At 41.4% G+C, this 21,267-nt stretch overlaps 1 protein-coding gene across 1 annotated transcript in view; it reads right to left on the bottom strand.

The window, feature by feature from the left end:
* Nucleotides 1–578: 578 nt before the first annotated feature.
* DNAJC5B (DnaJ heat shock protein family (Hsp40) member C5 beta) overlaps nucleotides 579–21,267 on the bottom strand; it is a 57,053-nt gene continuing 36,364 nt past the window's right edge. Inside the window, exon 4 of the mRNA XM_089685339.1 lies at nucleotides 579–3,422. Coding sequence (XP_089541465.1) covers nucleotides 3,328–3,422 — 95 coding nt within the window. The 3' untranslated portion in view covers nucleotides 579–3,327. The remainder of the gene's footprint in view (nucleotides 3,423–21,267) is intronic.

The raw sequence follows: 21,267 nt of genomic DNA, 5'->3' as shown, positions 1-21,267 counted from the left end.
AGCTGCCTGCCTGGAAAGCAGATTATTTACATCAACATCAATACTTTAAGATAACAATACCAGTGTGATAACACAATGGGCCCCGGGCTATTTTCCCATTTACCATAGCAATAAAAACTGACAGGTGTCATAAACTTTTTTATCTTTTAGAGTTTAAATGTCATCTTTATTTTTTGAGAAATCTCTTGGAGGTTAACTGTAATATCATGTGATTAATAAAAGAAGAGTAATTACTCCTACTCTTATTGCAACTACATCTTTTTTTTTTATTAAAGTTTCCAGGCAAGAATTTTGTAAAAACTCTTGGGATAAGCACTTAATCGTCTATTCCATTAAAGTAAAGAACCTGTAGGTAAGATCAATTTACCCCAGAAGAGATTAAGGCAAGGATATAATAGGGAGTTGGGTGGCAAAATTGTGTACAACAGAGATATCCCTATGTGCCCAGTTGAAGATTTGTGTCCTTGGTGCTGTTTGCTTCAATGTTCAATATACTGTAATTTGTATTCTCTTTAAATTGATTTGGGAGCATGCATCTTATTGTAATTATTAAATGGAAGGCAACACCACACATCATATTGTCCATCATTACTCATTTGTTTATTTAATGATCATTCCATATACTTGAATACATTCACGAAAATGTTATCTATAACTCATCAGGTGGAGTGGTGGAAATATAACTCATGGTTCTCAAAGTTCTGTGGTCTGTAGACCAAACCATGTCACATATACAGCCATCCGAGACTTCTTCCAGTTCTTAGCAAGAAAACAAAATCATCCCCTATTAATATAATCCTATACACAGCGCAAAATTGTGCGCAATTACTCACAGCACACACATCCCTATGTGTCCAAATAGGCCAGTTGAAGGTTTGTGCACATGGTGCTGTGTTTGCTTTAATGTTCAATATAACTTATATACTCTTTAAACTGATTGGGGTGGGGCAGGTAATACAACATACAGGCCAAAGTGAATCCTATGTAGTCTTTTCAGGTCCCCTGCTGGTGCACTTGGCTCCTTCCTCCTGCTGAGTGCCTCCATAGACATACAGCGCATGGCTCAGCCCCACCCCCGTTCCCTCTTCACTAGCCTTGAATGTCAGCAGTGGGAGCCACTGCTGTTACTGAGCCAGTGAGGAGGGAGACAGCCGGGAGAGCAACTGCTCTCATGTACATCCCTGGGTTGAGATCAGACTCAGGTAAGTACTAGGGAGGGTTGGGAGAGGAGCTGCACACAGACCAGGGGCATATTTACCATAAGACAAACAAGGCATTTGCCTAGGCCGCATTTTTTAGGGGGGCAGCACCGCCTCCCTAGAAGAAGGGACGGAAGAAGGGACACATGCGGCTTGGGGACCAGATGGGATTTGAGAAAGGCTGCGGGCTGCTTGACTCTTGTTCCTGGGGATGTCCATAACTGTGAGGGTGAGTGTCTTTCTCTCTCTCACTGGGAGAGGAGTGGCCAGCATATGGGGGTGATGGTAGTGGAAGGTTCTCTCGGGTGGGAGGGGCAGGGTTATTGTTGGTCAATGTCAGGCTCTCTCCGAGGGGAGGGGGGGTGTCAAATTTTGTGTTGCCTAGGGCAGCACAAAACCTAAATACACTAGTGACATAGACAGTTATTTGTCTTCATGCATAGAATGTATAAAGGTAAAAAACTTCAGTGTTTAGAACCACTTTAAATGGAAGGCAAACCACATATCATATTGCCTATCATTACGCATTTGTTTACTCAACAAACATTCCGAATGTTTGTATACATTGACCAAAATATTTTCCATTGGGTTCAAATAACCCTCCATGTGGAATGGTGAAGAGATATAACTCATCATTCTCAAAGTTCTGTGGTCCGTAGACTAAGCTATGTTACACATGCAGTGAGCCATCTGTTACTGCTTCCATTTCGAAGCAAGAAAAAGCCATAGACTATTAATATAATTCTGAACACAGTAACTGCTCATATTGAAATAATCTTTTTGAAAAGCGCTAACCTTTTAACAAACAGAACAGCATACTTTGCAAATGTGTTTATATGTAAAATGTCCGTTTCAATAAGTGAGCACTTTTGTTGAGCAATCAATAAATGATGTCTGGGTGGACAACTTAATTTGCTTGCCAAGTTTGATTTTCAATCATTGTTCTTTGTTTTTGTTTTTAATTGTTATTGTATTTTCACCTTTTCCTTCCTGCAGCTTTACTATGATGCCTCCATGCCCTCTATTCCTCTATTACGCTCTTTGTTTAATTTGGACAAAGGTAGTATAAATATGGCAATCGGAAACCCAGATCTAAAGAGATTCAGGAATAGCAATATTTTTATTGCATGGGTATGATTAATCATAAGTTTGAATGAAAAGAAATTCATGATTAAATCTGAGCTCCAGCCAGATAGAAGGAGAGAGCAGAATGATACAGTGAGGTTTATTCACTGAAGCTGGAAAGTGCAAATCAGGCTGCATAGAAACCAATCATTTCTAACTTCAGCTTGTTCAATTAAGCTTTGGCAATAAGACCTGGAAGCTGATTGGTTTCTATGCAGAAGTGAGCCTGATTTTGCACTCTCGAGCTTTAGTAAATAAACCTCAAAGATGGGTTCATCAGTGTGTTTCTTCTCCCTTTACTCTCTAGTTACCAGCTTCGGGAGGGACAGGAACTGTAACCATTAATTAACTGCAGTGAGAGAAAAACATCATGGCTCTTTCCCTGCCAAACAGGACTGTGTTGTTTGGCAGAGCTGTGCAAGTAGCTGATTTACTAAAACTGGAGAGGACAAATTTGGTGCAGCTGTGCATGGCAGCCAATCAGCTTCTAATGTCAGCTTGTTCAGTTAAGCTTTGACAAAAAAAACTAAAAGCTGATTGGTGTCTATGCAGCACTGCACCAGATTTTGCACTTTCCAGTTTTAGTAAATCAATCCCAAAGTCTATTGACAGGAAAAAGTGCTACAATACATTTTTTTCTTGTGAATTAACCTGGTTTTCAGAAGTTTAGCTTTAACCCACAGTTATAACATTTCATTAAATGAACTGGCACAACCTAATAATTTTAAAAATAATTACCATTAAAAAAGATTTACAATAAAATGTGTTATATCATCACAATACTTATATCTGACTTGCAATTAACTGTTTTTAATGTTTAATGAAGGTATTAGAGCTTATAGTTTCTGTATGACCTGGTGCCTTTCACATGAGATGTCCACAGCCTGATGTATGCAATTATGCACATTTACAAAAAGATCAGCATTGGTAGTTTTTCCTATAGTTATACAACTTTCTGCAATTAGGAAAGTGCCAATATAGCTGCCCCTTGGCTTTCACTTGTTTATGAGTCTGTTTGGTAAGTGCGGCGATTGTCTCCGATTAGCTGAGTTTTCTCGTTAGCATTTGTTGGCTGCATCACAATAGGAGTATAACCATCTAAAAAAACAAGCAGAGAACATTTAAAATATTTTCACTTGAAAACATATTACATTTTATTTGATGAAAGTATGGAGTTTCAGTCCCATCTAAACTAACTAATAGGTAAAGCAGATCTAATTCCATTCACTAAAATCTCATGTATGCTTTAGCATGTTAAAGGATAAGTTGACCTTTCCTAACATGCTACATGTTACACCTGTATTCAGGGTGTAACATGTAACATGTTACTGATGCAGAAGCCCTCCGGATCCTCTCCCTGCACCCGCTGTCACAATTTAAATTAACTGCAGCCGTGCGAGGCACCGCCCACTCGACCACGTCATTCATTCACAGGGTTCTGTGAATAGGAGAACTACAACTACCTTCAACCACTGCGACCGATGGCTTGTAGATTTCAAAGAACTACCAGGGTGCTAATTAGTGCTCTAGGTACTTCGTTGATGCTTGCTACAATTCAGTAACTATCTGACCATATCTTAGCCAGTCTGCAGAAGCCTGGGATTGCATCTGTGATCTGCTGATTGTGGGTGAAATGCTTTACAGGCTCCTATTAAAAAATATAATACATGCACTTTTTCTTACCTGCAAAAAGATGTGCATTTATTATTTTGTTTTACAAAGGTGAACTTATCTTTTCACTTCATTTAAAAATAGTTTTCACTTTTTTTAATCTTTTAAATCTTCATCTCTTATTCAGTGTCTGGTGATCCTACTATGCAGGTCCTTGATCAGGCACTGTTATTGTGTAATAACTGTCTCCCATTTGTGCTCCCTGTCACTGGAACTACTGACGCACATTGCACAGGCTTAGTCCACTACTGTTAATCTCTTCAAGTGAGTAAATCAGAGAAATGGGTGATGGAACAGGTACAGTATATTTTCACTCTGTTCTTTTAATTGGAACCCTTTTTTCCTTGGCTACAAAGCTTCTCTAAGCTAGTCACACACATTACAATGTGATTACAAAGTTTCTTTTAGATTTACTAATAACTATGTATTGTGAGGGCCTACCAAACTGGATATAAACTGAATGAATGTTTTTGGTAGGCCCCCACACTAAATAGCAGTTTCTAAATCTAAAGAAGGCTGGGAAACAAATGTAACCAGCTTTGGATGTACAAAGGTTTTTCAGACAGGCCTTAGGAATGGCCACGTACATGTTTTCCCATTTTTAAAATCATTCTACATCTGTATTGTGACCTGTATTAGACCAATGGGACTTAATATTATGCAAAACTTTATCAGTCCTATTCAGTAAATTAGATTCCAAATCAGGGGCGGACTGACAACTCATGGGGCCCCCGGGCAATAGGGGATCATGGGGCCCCTGTGTCCTTACCCAAACTCAAAAAATCCTATGAAAAAGGTACCAGGGGCATCTCATGGGGCCCCCTACTGACCCTGGGCCCTCGGGCAGTGCCCGAGTTTCCAAATGGTCAGTCCGCCCCTGTTCCAAATTTCAAACAGCCCATACATTTGAAAAAGTTCCCTAAAATCAGCTATTCCAAAGTAAGTGTGAAAAATTAAAAAGGAGAAGAAAGGTAGTGCTAAAATTATTTTGTTAACAGTAAAAAAATATACACTGCTCAAAAAAATTAAAGGAACACTTTTTAATCAGAGTATTGCATCAAGTCAATTAAACTCCTAGGATATTGAACTGGTCAGGTAAGTAGCAGAGGGGGTTGTTAATCAGTTTCAGCTGCTTTGGTATTAATTAAATTAACAACAGGTGCACTAGATGGGCAACAATGAGACAAACCCCAAAACAGAAATGGTTTTACAGGTGGAGGCCACTGACACTTTTTTCCATACTCATCTTTTTTGACTGTTTTTCACTAGTTTTGAATTTGGACCCTACAGAGGTTGCAGTCCAACTCCTCCAGGATGGCACATCAATACATGCCATTGCCAGAATGTTTGCTGTGTTTCCTAGAACAGTCTCAAGAGCATGGAGCAGTTTCCAGGAGGCATGCATTTACTTTAGGAAAGCTGGACAGAGCTGTAGAAGGTCCTAAACCCACCAGCAGGACCTGTATCTGCTCCTTTGTGCATGGAGGAACTGGATGACCGTTTTGGTGGTGGGTCAGTGATGGTCTGGGGAGGCATATCCATGGAGGGACGCACAGACCTCTACAGGCTAGACAATGGCACCCTGACTGCCATTAGGTATCAGGATGAAATCCTTGGACACATTGTCAGACCCTACGCTGGTGTATTGGTTCCTGGGTTCCTCCAGGTGCACGACAACGCCCGGCCTCATGTGGTGAAAGTATGCAGGCAGTTCCTGCAGGATGAAGGAATTGATACCACTGAACGGCCCCCATGTTTGCCTGACCTAAATCCAATAGAACGCCTCTGAGATTTCATGTTTTGGTCCATCCGACGCCACCAGGTTGCACCTTAGACTGTCCAGGAGCTCAGTGATGCCCTGGTCTAGATATGGGAGGAAATACCCCAGGACACAATCTAATGTCTCATTAGAAGCATGCCCCGACATTGACAGGCATGTAAACAAGTACGTGGGGGCCTTACAAACTACGGAGTATCATTTTGAGTTGCTGCAATGAAATTTCAGCAAAATGGACTAGCCTGCTGCATAATTTTTTCACTTTGATTTTTCAGGGTGTCTTTGAACTCGGTCATCAGCAGGTTGATAATTTTCATTTCCATCAAACGATGGGGCATCCTTACATTCCTAACACATTACCCAGTCCATATCAGTTTAGATATCCAGCATGATATTTTTCCCCATTGAGATCTGATGTGTTTTCAAAGTGCTCTTTTCATTGTTTTTGAGCATTGAATAAACCAAACTAAAACAAAATTGTGTAATCCCCCCTAACAATTAACACAATTATATCGCAGCAATCAGAATACACCAAATGCATGAAATACCCTTAATTATATAATTGTACATAAATGAAATTTCAACATACAGGTATATTGTAAATCTATATGGCCTCTTTCACATGGACGTCCCAGTCGGGTCAGCCTGCCCGTTTTTCAGACGGACCCAATCGGAACCTCCATTGTTCTCCATGTGTCTCAATGGGGATCTGTTACTCTTCTGTCAGACTGGATGGCAGCACGATGCCAACCACCGTCAGAAATGCTACCACTCATCACACCATATTTACTGGCCCCAGCAATGAAGAGGTCAGATGAACTGAATGTAAATATACCACCACCTGTGAAGATCCCATTACCAGAAAAAATGTGCACTCACCAAACAGTAAACTCCATTATTGCAGAGGTTACATAAAGCTTAAAGATATTTTAGCCAAGTTACAGAATCCTTATCAGGAATGGCAGTTCCCCTCCAGCAGTCAGGGTGATCTGATCTCTCCAATTGCCAGAAATATAACTCCTTCCAATGGATCATATGAAGACCAAGGACACTCTAATGGTGTGGCAAATAACATTTATAAAAATCCAAACAAAACTAAGTATATAAAAGCCTACAGATATGACTAACATAAAACTCTGCTGAGGCAACAGTACTGGTGCATTAAGCTCCTCCCATTGTGTTTCATTCAAAAGGATGTCATCAGGGCTCATCTGACCTCTTCATTTCTGGGGTCAGTAAATCCGGTGAGTGGTATCGTTTTTCAAGGTGGTTGAAATCGTACATCAAGAGAGATTATAGCTGGAGGACATTGATGATATCCATGTTATTGTGATTGTGGTTCGATACAATTTACGCACCTGGAGCAGCTATCAGATCCTGTTCTCAGTAGCCTTGCTTTGAATCTAACTAGCATGGACAATTATTTTATTTTATATTATTACAGTGTTACTAAACCCAGGACTCTGCATTCACAATATTTGGTCTCCCACAGTACACAGAACATGGAAATGCAATTATTTTAGTAAATATAAACTGCTAAATACCTTTTATTATCATCAGTTAGAGCAGTCTTGTGACTTCTATCAATGCCCAACTGAGCACTGGTTAAAGCTTGTGGGAGGAGTTTTCATTATCCCCTGATTGTCCTATAATGCTGCAGGACCCCTGACCCTCTGTGTGGATAGTGCTGATTGGCCATGTGCTGATCACATGCACTCTCCCAAGAAAAAAAAAACAACTTTTTAGCAATATACACTAAACTGAGCATGTTCAGCTTGCCCCCAAGGCTCTGTACGAACAGCAGATGGATTGGGGAAAGTAGAAGGGGAGGATCAGAGAAGACAGGATCAAATAATCTTTTTTACACAATGTGGAGGATTAACCCCTTAGGTTGCACAATGAGTATAGCAAGCATGCTTTACTGCATATACAGACTCATTTTACTGTTGTGAGTTTAGTAACACTTTAAGACAACGATATACACTTCCAGATGTGTAAACAAACACAAGCATCATATATATTTGCAGACAAATAATTCACCTTTATGGGCTTGTGTTTCCACCACATATCAGCCGCTGAAGCAGAAACTTACATAGTATACTACTGCTTTTAACAGAACCCCTTGGTACCACATACGATAAATAAACTCACATTCTTAGAGTACATACGGCATGCATGAAGACAACAGCTACTCCTACCCTACACATTTCATTATCCTAACTTCCTCAGGAGCATGGGAAACAGTATGCTCACAAAATTGAACACTATATGCTCAAATGACACAAGACCATGTTAATCACTAGGGACCCTAGCATGTATTAGCAAATTAAATATGCAATATAGCCTTAAAGCAGAACTACACTGTATCTGAAAACCACAAACCAAAAGCACTATTTAATTCCTTTTTAATTTTTCAAAGTAAATTCCCCCATCCATGTCTCCATACTTTATTTTGCTGAGAAATCACTAGCTGAAAAACATCCCCTAGCATTTCTGACCATGGCCATCTTAAGTATGAGCAAATGATTCATGTAGCATTGACTTCCTGGAACCCATCTGCCCTTAGCTCAGGCATGCAGACAGGAGGGTTGTCCTTGGCTGAGAAAACCCCTTCTCCCCTCCTAAAGACTCCTGACATGTATGATATCATTTGCCTAGGCATGGAAACTAGGAAGTATTTAAAGAAATGTAAAAATACCTTTCTGTCCCTTGGCCGGACCAAAGCTGACCCTCTTTTACTTCACTCTTTTTTTTTGTTTCTTTTTTTCTTATTCCTCCCTTTCTTCATACTTTTTGTTTCCATTATTACCTTTTGATGTATCTGACTTTAGTACCTGACTGCTGTTTGGTCATGCTCAATATTAATCATTTTTCATAGTGAAATATGTACTAGAACTCTGTTCATTGTTGTTGTTTACCCTTTTTATCTGTGGGTTACACCAGAGGGACTTCTTGGTCCCACATATGTATGCAATGTTCGTTTCCTCAATCTTTAGTACAATGCCAACGTTACCTATGTTCATAAGTGAATATTGTCCTGAGAGCTCAATATCTCACATCTTTTTGTACTTTCGATTTGTAAATTTGGTCTTTTCAATAACATCATTGAAATATAAAGAAATGTAAAAATTAAAAAAATAGAGTAAACCTGCAGGCAAAATCACGTACATGTACATAGGTTTGCCTACTTGGGCCAAATATGTAATTTTGCCTGCTCTGTCCACCAGACACAGTGGAATGCGGATCCCGGTACTCAGGGCTTGGTGATCATGTGATCGTGATTGCTATACGATCACATGATCACAATATCAACAAAGTTGTTCTGAATTAATTCATTTATAACAGCTGTGTTGACTATGTTGTGATAGGCCGACAGTTATCACATGGTACCTTAGCCAATAACAGCACCCTGTACCATGTCATTAGCTACAGCCAATCACAGATCACTAGTGATCACAGCCGTCAGTTAAAAACTTTGCTATTCCAATGATCTTCATTGTAACAGCAAGCAAAGTGTAAAAAAAAAAAAAATCCCTGATCACCCCCTCAGAGTAGTACAGTGTTACTATGGTGACACTAAACTACTCTGATGAAAGCATGTAAAAACAATGAAGAAAAAAAAGTTTTTAAATTTTAAAAAATGAAAAAAAAGTTTAACAAGTTGAATTAAAAAAATTAAATTTTTTACTGTCACCAGTAGGGGCGTTGATTACGATGATGCTGTACTGCACTGGTGACAGTATGTAAAAAATTATGACAAAAAGTTTTGACATTCCAAAAAGGGGTCATTTGGGGGGGAATTTGTACTGTCCTAGCATTTTAGGGTCTCAAGAAATGATTTTGATATATATATATACAGTTGCAAGAAAAAGTATGTGAACCCCTTGGGATTACGTGGAGTTTTGCATGAATTGGGCATAAAATGTGCTCTGAACGTCATCTAAGTCACAACAATAGAAGAACACAGTCTGCTGAACATAATACTACACAAACATTAGATGTTGCCATGGTTTAATTGCACATAACATGTAAACATTCACAGTGCAGGGAGGAAAAAGTATGTGAACCTTTGGACCTAATAACTGGTTGACCCTCTATTGGCAGCAATAACCTCAACCAAACGTTTCCTGTAGTTGCAGATCAGACCTGCACAATGATCTGGAGTCATTTTGGACCACTCCTCTTCACAAAACTGTTTCAGTGTAGCAATATTCTTGGGATGTCTGGTGTGAATGGCTCTCTTAAGATCATGCCACAGCATTTCAATCGGGTTGAGGTCAGGACTCTGACTGGGCCACTCCAGAAGGCGTATTCTGTGCTGTTGCAGCCATTGTTTTGTTGAATTACTTGTATGCTTTGGGTCATTGTCCTGTTGCATCACCCATCCTCTGCGGAGATTCAGTTGGCGGACAGATGGTCGTACGTTTTCCTGCAAAATGTCTTGATAAACTCTGGAATTCATTTTCCCATCAATGACAACAATCCATCCAGGCCCTGAGGCAGCAAAGCAGCCCCAAACCATGATGCTCCCTCCGCCATGTTTTCAGTGGGGATGAGGTTTTGATGTTGGTGTGCTGTGCCTTTTTTTCTCCACACATAGTGTTGTGTGTTCTTCCCAAACAACTCAATCTTGGTTTCATCTGTCCACAGTATATTTTGCCAGTAGTGCTGTGGAACATCCAGGTGCTTTTTTGCAAACTTCAAACGTGCTGCAATATTCTTTTTGGACAGCAATGGCTTCCTCCGTGGTGTCCTCCCATGTACTCCATTCTTGTTTAATGTTTTCCTTATTGTAGATGTGTCAACAAAGATGTTAGCAAGTGCCAGAGATTTCTGTAGGTCTTTAGCTGACACTCTGAGATTCTTCTTTACCTCATGCAGCATTCTGCGCTGTGCTCTTGCAGTCATTTTTACAGGACGACCACGCCTAGGGAGAGTAGCAACAGTGCAAAACTTTCTCCATTTGTAGACAGTCTGTCTTACCATGGACACATGAACATCAAGGCTTTTGGAGATACTTTTGTAACCCTTTCCAGCTTCATGCAAGTCAACAATTCTTGATGGTAGGTCTTCTGAGAGCTCTTTTCTGCGAGGCATGGTTCACATCAGACAGTGCTTCTTGAAACCAGTAAACCCAAAACAGGTGTGTGTTTTTTAAGGGCAGGACAGCTGTCAGCAACACATCCAATATCATCACACTGGTTGGAGTCAAGGTTGGCTCACTCCTGGCTCCAATTAGCTCTGGGAGAAGTCATTAAGCTAGGGCCTCACATACTTTTTCCTCCCTGCACTGTGAATGTTTACATGTTATGTGCAATTAAACCATGGCAACATCTAATGTTTGTGTAGTATTATGTTCAGCAGACTGTGTTCTTCTATTGTTGTGACTTAGATGACGTTCAGAGCACATTTTATGCCCAATTCATGCAAAACTCCACGTAATCCCAAGGGGTTCACATACTTTTTCTTGCAACTGTATATATATATATATATATATATATATATATATATATATATATATATACATACATATATACATACATACACACACACTATAATTTGTAGACGCTATAACTTTCACACAAACAAATTAATATACACTTATTGGGATTTTTTCTTACCAAAGACATGTAGCAGAATACATATTTTGACCTAAATTTATTACGAAATTTGATTTTATTGGATATGTTTTATGAAAGTAAAAAATATAGTTTTTTTTTAAATTTCGGTCTTTATTAGTTTATATTGCAAAAAATAAAAAACTCAGTGGTGATAAAATCCCATCAAAAGAAAGCTCTATTTTTGTGAAAAAAAATTATAAAAATTTAATTTGTGTAAAGTATTGCATGACCTCACAATTGCAAGTTAAAGTAGTGCAGTGCTGGATAGCAAAAAATTCCCTGGTCATGAAGGGGGTAAAACCTTCAGGAGCTCAAGTAGACTTCTAATTATCATTTTAGCATAAAAGTGACCTTATGACAAAAATTAACAGATAAAACTATCATAATGCATCGTGGCAGCAAATTCAGTAGTATATCATACATGCAGAGAAGCATATATAATAATATTACGCAAAGTACTATAAAATACACAGTACACAATACACAGCACAGCAAATACTGTAAAATATAGGTACAAAGTGGCAAAAACAAAATCAAACAGAATAATATACAGTACAATAGCACAATATTATAAGCCCCTTACGACTGAGAGAATCTAATTGATGAATCCAAAATGTCACATTTTTATCTCCCCAGTGAGATTTGAACTCCTCCTTTTGCAAAGCACCCTTTCAAATTCACAGAACTTCAAATCTATAGGGGTCCTTCCATTGCATTGTCTAAAGTATAAAGATAAACTGTGAGTTTTAAGTAAATTTTTATTTTATTGAGCTAATACTCTCTATATATATAATAGTCTAATTGAGCTACTATATAATATAATATAATATAATATAATATGTCTAATTGAGCTATTATAGTCTAGTATCAATTTAGCAGAATTAAAATGGATGAGCATGCACAGTGTGCTGATTCTGCTGTTTCCCATGCTCCTGAGGAAGTTATTATGAACAAATGTGTAGAGTAGGACTAGCTGACATCATCATGCACACTCTATGTAAAAGGTGCTCTGCTGATCTGTGAAAAGGAATTGTGAGCGTTTTGTTTTGTACGATAGCAGCTACACTTTAATGCTGGTTGATATGTACAGTAGTGCAGCACATGCACTCCAGAATGAGAGATTGTTTACTTTACATAGATCTTTTTACTTTTTGTTAAAAGTGGTATTATACTGTGTGAGGTTCTGCTTTGTTTGGTTGGGAGGGAAACCTATAAATGAAAAATATAACGTATTTGCCTATTAATACCTATGAAGCTTGTATTCATTTACATTTTCTCATAGGTCCTGGGTCTAACAAGGTGTTGAGTGGACACAGTTGCAATGTGTATGTAAGAAGATTGTCATCATTCTCATTTCATATTGTTTGATTAGGATCTTTATCATTTTATATGCTAAAATTTTGATTATGGACTGTTGTGTCTCAAAAGTACACAAGACTGTAAACAGGTCATCATCTGCTACTTTATTTTCTGGCTACAAACTAGTGAATTTGGCTTGTAAATCACAACCTATCATCAATTTTGCAGTCAATTCCCTAGCAGCGCTATGACCTGTAGTGTTGTAGAACAGTAGCTATAGCTTCGCTGAAGAGGAATCCCTCATGCACATTTGCCTTTAGGCCATTCTTAAATGTCTGATTAAAACTTTTCCACACCTCCATTGACCTGTGGATGGTTTTGTTTTGTTAAGAAGTGCTTTATCCCCTTTGATGTAAGTAAAGTCCCAAACTCTCGACATAAATTGCTGACCATTTTCAGTAATGATTTCCAGTGGTAGTCCCAACCCTGAGAATCATCCTCCCAAAGCAGCAATGACATCTCTAGTAGTCATGACTTCTGTTGATTATGACTTCATGAGCTGTAAGCCATAATCATCACAATTATGACAAATCATGGCTTGAACTATCTTGCTTTGCATGTAATGAGTCTATTTCATATATTAGTTTCACCTTTTAAGTTGCATTACTGAAATAAATGAACTTTTGCACGATATTCTAATTTTTCGAGTTTCACCTGTATGCTTTGTTTTCTATACCAGGCCTCTATGCTACTTCTCCTCAAATTTGTTTTTCCTGTACCATACCCAGATAACTTTCATGAGCCATTCCTTGAACTGGTTGTTTCTAATTGCCCAGTGACACAGTTTAAAAATATATCTGATTGCTTCCAATTGTATACATTTGCAGGTCACCATTCTCCTGATCTGCTTGCTTTAAGCTATCAACTGATGTACTTGGGGTGAAATTGCAACATTTATCAAAGTGCTTATCAAATATACCATCAGTACAGACACAAATCTGCTAATTGCATACAAAAAGCTGATCTCTTGTCAGTAACTCAATACCCTGGTTAATGTTTTGCACCAACAGTTTTCAGAGGGTTAACATTGCTTTAACATAATGTATAAATCTTTTTTGAATATACATGCTGCCTTTATACAATAGGTTGTTGTTTCTCTGTAATCCCATGGGGTTCGATTCATTTTGTTACAAATATAAATTTGGACGAAATAAATGATAACAAAATAAAATTTGCTTCATTCGGATGTTTGAAGCATCTGAAATATTATCTGCTTCCCACCCAGCAATTGCACATAAAGTGGGATCTTTCTCATTCTGAGTGGACGATCCTGAATATCCTGTCAGAACGTGCCCCTCGCTCGGCCTCAGGGCTACGCAGTGGCGTGATCCTGTGATGGCTGTATCCATTGGACACAGCATATCACAGTTTGGAACACGGACACTGTGATTGGCTCTCCCGATCATGTGATGGTTGTGTCCAATCACAGTGCGGGGGGGAGGTGCACCATCTACAGGGGGTGCAGGAGCAGGATGCCGGCACAGTGACAGCTGCCCCCGCTCTGGTGAAATGAGTATCCCCTGAAGCAACTGCGCATGGTCCGGTTTCAGGCCGAAGAAGCCGATTGCCAGCTCTGTGCTAAAGTCAGAGATCGGCTTCTTCGGCCTGAAACCAGGACATGCGCAGTTGCTTCAGGGGATACATATCTTCAAGGGATACTCATTTTACCACTACACCTGCACCGCTCCTTCCTCTCTGGAGGGGTGACTCCATGTGTTACCGCACCGGGTGACACCAACCCTAGGGACGCCTCTGATCTTCAATAGTGTTCCATTGCAACATCAACATCTGTCAGTGGATGATCAACATCTGTCACAATGTACAAGTGCACAAAAACATCTGTCAGTGTACCAGTGTCCCACCAATAAATAAATAAATTTTAAAAATGTAAAGGGCATCCGGTTCCGGCGCCATATGGAGCGGAGGTGAGCCATCCCTGCTCCCACCGCCCTCCTCCACCGCTGCAGTTCCACATCTTCTACAATTTGGGGGCCACCCCCCCTTTCTGCTCTCGGCTTTGGGGGAACACATGAACCACTTTGTGGAGTGGTCCCATGCCCGCTTCCCTTCTGTCCCCCGCCTGTCACAGGGGGACACAGCAACCGCTGAAGCTAAGATGGCCACTGCTGCAAGCACACACACTGACACAGGGGATCAGCAGAGCCCACAACAGCCACAGCCTCCTACTCCTCAGCCTCTGGACCCTGTCTCACCAGTGGGCATTGCCCACGCACTCATGGCACTCCTAACGCCTACTTTCATGGCAGCTTTTGACAGTGCTGTTCTTAAAGGGCTAGAATAGCTACATAAAGATCTCCATGCACAGGCTCAGCTCATTACACAGATGAAAGAGAGGATTTCCTCTGTTGAAGATGACTCATTGGCTGTTTCTGCTACAGTAGCCTGACTCTCCATGGTCCAAAGAGATCTTCAAGATAAGGTAGATGATCTAGAAAACCGCTCCTGGCGGAACAATTTGCGCATCACAGGCCTGCCCGAGACGTATTCTCCCTCCATGCTGATCATTCCAGGAGTACCTAGGCCTGCGACAGCCCTGAGCCATTGAAAGAGCCCACCATATTGACCCACCATCCGATTCTCACACTAATCCTAGGCCAGTGATTGTATGCTATCTGAACTACGCTGACAAACAGGCCATCCTTCAGAAATTCCGGTGCACACATGCTTTATCTGTAGACGGGCACCAATTGCTCTTGTTCACGGAGGTTATGCGACAAGTGATGTTCCTGATTTACCTGGGAAGCTTCTACCCATTTGTTAGAAAAGTTCTGCTCTTATTGTTTTGCATTGTTGTCTTTCACTGTTGCATTTCCCTAGGTACTGAATATTGTTCTGATCACCCTGGACTTGTTGGGGTGATGCTTGGTGTGGTTTTTCCTTATTGTAGGCCTTATCCTCTTTTCATACTAAGACAGACATGGCTCCACCTGATGACAAGGATCACTTGAAGGTAATCGTGGCATGTTAAGGGTCTATGCTCACCAAACAAGCGTATGTCAGTACTAGGCCACTTGAAATGTTTGGGGGCAGACGTGACATTGCTATCTCCACTCTATACACTCCCAATTCTCCAGTGTTTGATTTCATGGGCCTTACAGATTCCGGAATCCTGTCATATCCTGAGTGGGGAATTCAATGCAGTTATGCACAATGATATTGACCTAAACAGAGATCATCCCACACAACGTCCCGGACAACTGCCTCAGTGTCCCCCTCTACCGTTTCTATCGATGTGCTTAATCTTCATGACGTATGGCATTGACTATCTTTTTTGCTCATAGAATTGTCCCTGCTACGTAGAATGACTATTTCAAATATGGCCATTTCTGACCATTGTCCCATCCTATTACAGCTGTCTGGGTTGAAAACTCTAAAATCCCCTAGCCCTTGGAGCTTCCCCGCTTATTTAGCCAATAACGAAGACTTCAAGTCTCATCTATTTGAAGCGTAGCAGAAATTTGCGGACACGAACGGAGCACATTTAACCAATTCTAATCTATTCTGGGAAGCTGGGAAGGCATTCCTTAGAGGGCGCATAATCTCCTATACCACGCAATTTAAGAAACGGTGCCAACAGGGGAGCGAATCTCTTCGTCAGGCATATATTGCACTCTCCCTCAATCGCACACATGAGAATAGGCTGAATTGGAAATCTGCCAAATGAGCCTTTAATTATTGGGCTGAACACCAGAAGCAGCCAAATCGGCCTTTTCCACCTTAAAATTGTATAGATATGGCAATAACGCGGGAAAGCTGTTGGCATGACTTATTGCGGACCCTCGTACTCCCACTCATATCTTTGTGCTTCGGTATCTCGCGGGCAATGTTTTAACCCTGTCATCTGATATTAATGACCTCACATTCTATTACACTTTCTTGTATTCAGAGGACCCGATTGACTCTAGAGCTGCTGAGGACTTTCTAGCCTCTATAAATCTCTCCAAGCTTTCTGGATCCCAGCTAAGTGCCTTAAATGCTCCTATTACACGAGACAACATTTGTACCACTATCAAACAACTACCCTCGGCTAAAGCTCCTGGACCTGACGGTCTTAGTGAACAATTCTATAAACTTACTTCGGAATTCCTCCCAGACACTCTGTATCACGTCTATAAGGCAATGTGGGAGGATGGCACATATCTCCTGACTGGCTCCCAGGTGCATATTAAGCTCATAGCTAAGAAGAGGAAAAACCAACTACTCCCAAGATCATACCGACATGTCTCTTTATTCAATGTAGACGCCAAAATACTTTCCAAAATTGTGGTATCCAGATTGGCCTGCTGCTTCCTGAAATACTACATCCAGCCCAATCCGGGTTCGTGCCAGGTTGCACGGCAACGCTCAACATTTGCTTAGTATGTTCCATGCTAAAACAAACCCACAGACGGATCTAGCACTTATATATTTAGACGCTGAAAAAGCCTTTGACAACATGAGCTTTGCCTGGCTCTTCAGGTTATGAGGAGGCTTGGTTTTTCAGGGCCTATTTTGAACTTTTTGCTACACATGTACTCCTCACCTACAGCTAGATTAGTCACACCTGATTTTATTTCTCTGAGCATTACCTTGACCAAAGGCACCAGACCGGGCTGCCTGCTCTGCCCCCTCCTCTTTAACATCGCTCTTGAACCTTTGTCCAGACTGCTGAATTCGAAGTCAGGGATTAGTGGTGTCACGATTGGCGACCTTACTGTCCGCTCAGCTCTCTTTACGGATGATACATTACTGTTCACTTCAGATCCACCCAAAGACTTCCTACTACTTCAGGACCTGTTTTCAACCTTCAGTAAATGCTCCGGCCTAAGAATCAATTTTGATAAGAGCGAAGTACTCCCTTTGAATTCTACTACATCCCCGCCCTACATGTCCTTGGTGCGACCACACTCTACCTACTTTGTTTTATCGCCTTTGGGAATGTGCCAAATGTTTCCACCTTCTGGGATTGAGTTCCTTGTTACAATAATCATCTGTACTACATCTCTCTCACCAAAGACCCTATGCTCTGTCTCTTCAATTATCAAGATCCCGTGATGTCGGCAAGTCCTAAGGCTCTTCCTCAGTGGATCCATATTCGTTTATTGATAGCTCGCAAAGCACTCATGCATGCTTGGATACAGCCAAACCCCCCACAGCTCAAGACAGTAATACAGGCATTAACTGCCCTATTTAATCTGGAGCAACTGGACACCATTACTCAAAGTTTTAAGTTTACACGTCGCTTCATCTCTATATGGCGGCGCTTCATGGAATACTCCTGTGGAACTAGCTACTCATATGGAACCTTTTCGATATTCAGTTTGGTATCTCAAAGCTCAACTTACCAATATGTTGAGTAAACAACTCCTCTTGTAGCCCCACCACACAGCTCTCTATTTCCCAGTCGCACAATGGAGCCCATGCTCTTCCGTATGATTCTTAGTTCATACAACACTCTTTCTCAATTGTATTTTTGATAGAGATGTTATTGTTCAGGCCTTCATAACCAAACTTCCATTCCTAGGGAATTGCTTAATTTTTGCAATTCGGCTAATGTTGTACTGATTTGTTGTGTCATTGATGCCTATTAGGATACTGCCTTTTGTTTCCATTACAGAAGTTGTACTGACTTCTGTACTCACCACTCTTATGAAAAATGGTTTACAGATTTGTATATCAAGATATTTTTGTACCAAGTGTATAAGATTCAATAAATATTGTTTTAAAAAAAAAATGTAAAGCACCCCCGTGCTCGCATGCAAAGGTTAACGCGCATGTTGGTCTCTTACGCATATGTAAACAGCAATCGCACACATGTGAGGTAGTGCCATGAACATCAGAGTGAGAACAATAATTCTAGCACCAGACCTCCTCTGTAACTCTAAGTTGGTAACCTGTAAAGGCTTATAAAGCGTCACCTATGAAGATTTTTAAATACTGAAATTTGACGCCATTTCACAAGCATGTGCAATTTTAACTAGCTGCCGACCGCAGATAGCCGAATGACAGCTGCAATGCGGCCGGCCAGTTCTGGGTGGACGTCATATGACGTCCTCCCAGAACGCGCTCTCCTGCGCGCCCCAGGGGGCGCGCACCCGGCGATCTCCGTGATCGCTGTGTCCTACGGACACAGCTGATCACGTGATGTGGTAAAAGGCCAATCACAGCGGCCTTTTACCACGTGATCAGCGGTGTCCAATGACACGCTGATCAGAGGGAAATGCAAGTGCCGGTTCACGGCTGCACTTTCCTCACGCTGTCAGATCGTGAGGAAAGTACTGTCGAGAACCGGCAGTTGTCAGAGCGGGGATCGGCACCGATCATCAGGGCACTGATGATCAGTGCCCTGATGATCGGTGCCCAGCAGTGCCACCCGCAAGCTCCACCCACCTGTGCCCAGCAGTGCGCACACTAGCTCCGCCCACCTGTGCCCAGCAGATCACCCACCTGTGCCCAGCAGTGCACCCACCTGTGCCACTCTGCAGTGTCACACACCTGTGCCCAGAAGTGCCACCCACCTGTGCCCAGCAGTGCCACCCACCTGTGCCCACCCACCAGTGCCACCCACCAGTGCTGCCAGTCAGTGCCACCAGTCACTGCCCAGGGGTTGTGCCAGTCAGTGCCGCCAGTCAGTGCCCAGCAGTGATGCCAGTCAGTGCCGTCTATCAGTACCCATCATCAGTGTCACCTATCAGTGCCGCCTATCAGTGCTGCATATTAGTGCCGCCTATCCGTGACACCTCATTAGTACTGTCTATCAGTGCCACCTATCCGTGCCACCTCATTAGTACTGCCTATCAGTGCCCTTTAGTGCTGCCTATCAGTGCCCATCAGTGCCGCCTATCAGTGCCCATCAGTGCTGCCTCATCAACGCACATCAGTGAAGGAGAAAAATTACCTGTTTGAAAAATTTTATAATAGAAACAAAGAAACTTTTTTTTTTCAAATTTTTTGCAATTTTTGTATTTATAGCGCAAAAAGTAAAGTGCCCAGTGGCGATTAAATACCACCAAAAGAAAGCTCTATTTGTGAGAAAAAAATTATCAAAATTTCATATGGGTACAATGTTGCATGACCGCGCAATTGTCAATCAAAGTGTGGCAGCGCTGAAAGCTGAAAATTGGCCTGGTAAATAAGGGGGTATAAGTGCCTGGTAGGCAAGTGGTTAAACCGTGACATGTTTGGTATCTATTTACTCAGCCCAACACCATATTCTTTATTTTACTGAAAAATTGGGTATTATATTGTGTTTGTGTGCATTAAAATATATTAAAGCATATTTTTGCATTAATGTGTAAAATTGCGTTAAAAAACCCGCTGCGCAAATACTGTATGACATAAAAATTTGAAAAACCACCATTTTATCTGATAAAAAATATCTACTGTTTGGGGATTCTAAGTGCTAGCAAAATACAGATTTTTACTTGTAAACAAAAAGAGTCAGAAGAAGGGCTGGTCTTAAAACGGATAACGCCTGATGGTTGTCCTTGGATGTTGGGCCTCTCTTTGTGGCTATTTTTGGCTTTGTGAAAAAGTCTCACACATGTGGTATCGACATACTCAGGAGGTGTTTTGGGGTGTAGCTGCATGTATGCCTATGCCACATGTGAGAAATAACTTGTTAATATGACATTTTTGTGGGGAAAAAAACACATTTTATTTAATTTCTTCATTTTCCAAAGAATTGTGGGAAAAAACACAACTTCAAAAAACCATCATGCCTCTTACTAAATACTTCAGACTGTCTACTTTCCAAAAAAAAGGGTCTTTTGGGAGGTATTTGTACTGTCCTGGTATGTTAGTGTCAAGGTCCTACCTTTTCCCAGAGGTTGTGCTGCTCCATGTGCTGGCATCCATCTTGGGTTTCTGCAAAGAGCATGGTGGGAGTCTTTTATGCCTTCAGGCCTCTGAGGTCCATCCCCCAGAGGGGTGTGGTTGATTATATATTATTATTATTATTATTATTACTACGAGTTTATATAGCGCCAAAGGGTTTGCTCAGCGCTGTACAATAGGGGGGACAATACATGGCACAGTACAACAACAACAAACAACGTACGAGGGGTATATATAAGTCTGTTGTCTGCACATGCCCTTTGCATTCGTGTCTTGTGTGTTATTGTTGCAACAGCTCTGTGTATACTCTCGTGACTCTCCTGGAATCTGACTCGACTTGTGACTAGACCATACTTTGTGTTTTCCTTTGATCTGACCTCCCGTTGCTGAACCCGGCCTGTGACCTGTGATTCTTGTCTACTGTTCTGTACCGTTTGTCCCGTTGTTGTCGACCCGGCCTGCCCGACTACGCTATTGTCTGATTCCTACCAGCTACACGCCATTGGCGGTGGCCATTACCGCAGCTGGGGTGTCTCGGGGGCCACGACCTGGTTCCTGGCTCCGTCAAGTCCATCCCCACCATCAGGGGCCCTGGTGAAAGGCAGCCTGGGACTTAGACTCCGCGCCCTGAGGGACTCCGGTCTGTGGGTGGTGGTTGTCGTCTGTCAGTGCGTGACCC

This window comes from Staurois parvus, unplaced genomic scaffold (genome assembly GCF_062004578.1).
Source record: "Staurois parvus isolate SC_StPar_1 unplaced genomic scaffold, SC_StPar_1.0 ptg000371l, whole genome shotgun sequence".
NCBI lineage: Eukaryota > Metazoa > Chordata > Amphibia > Anura > Ranidae > Staurois > Staurois parvus.
This window is presented reverse-complemented; position numbering and strand designations above follow the sequence as displayed.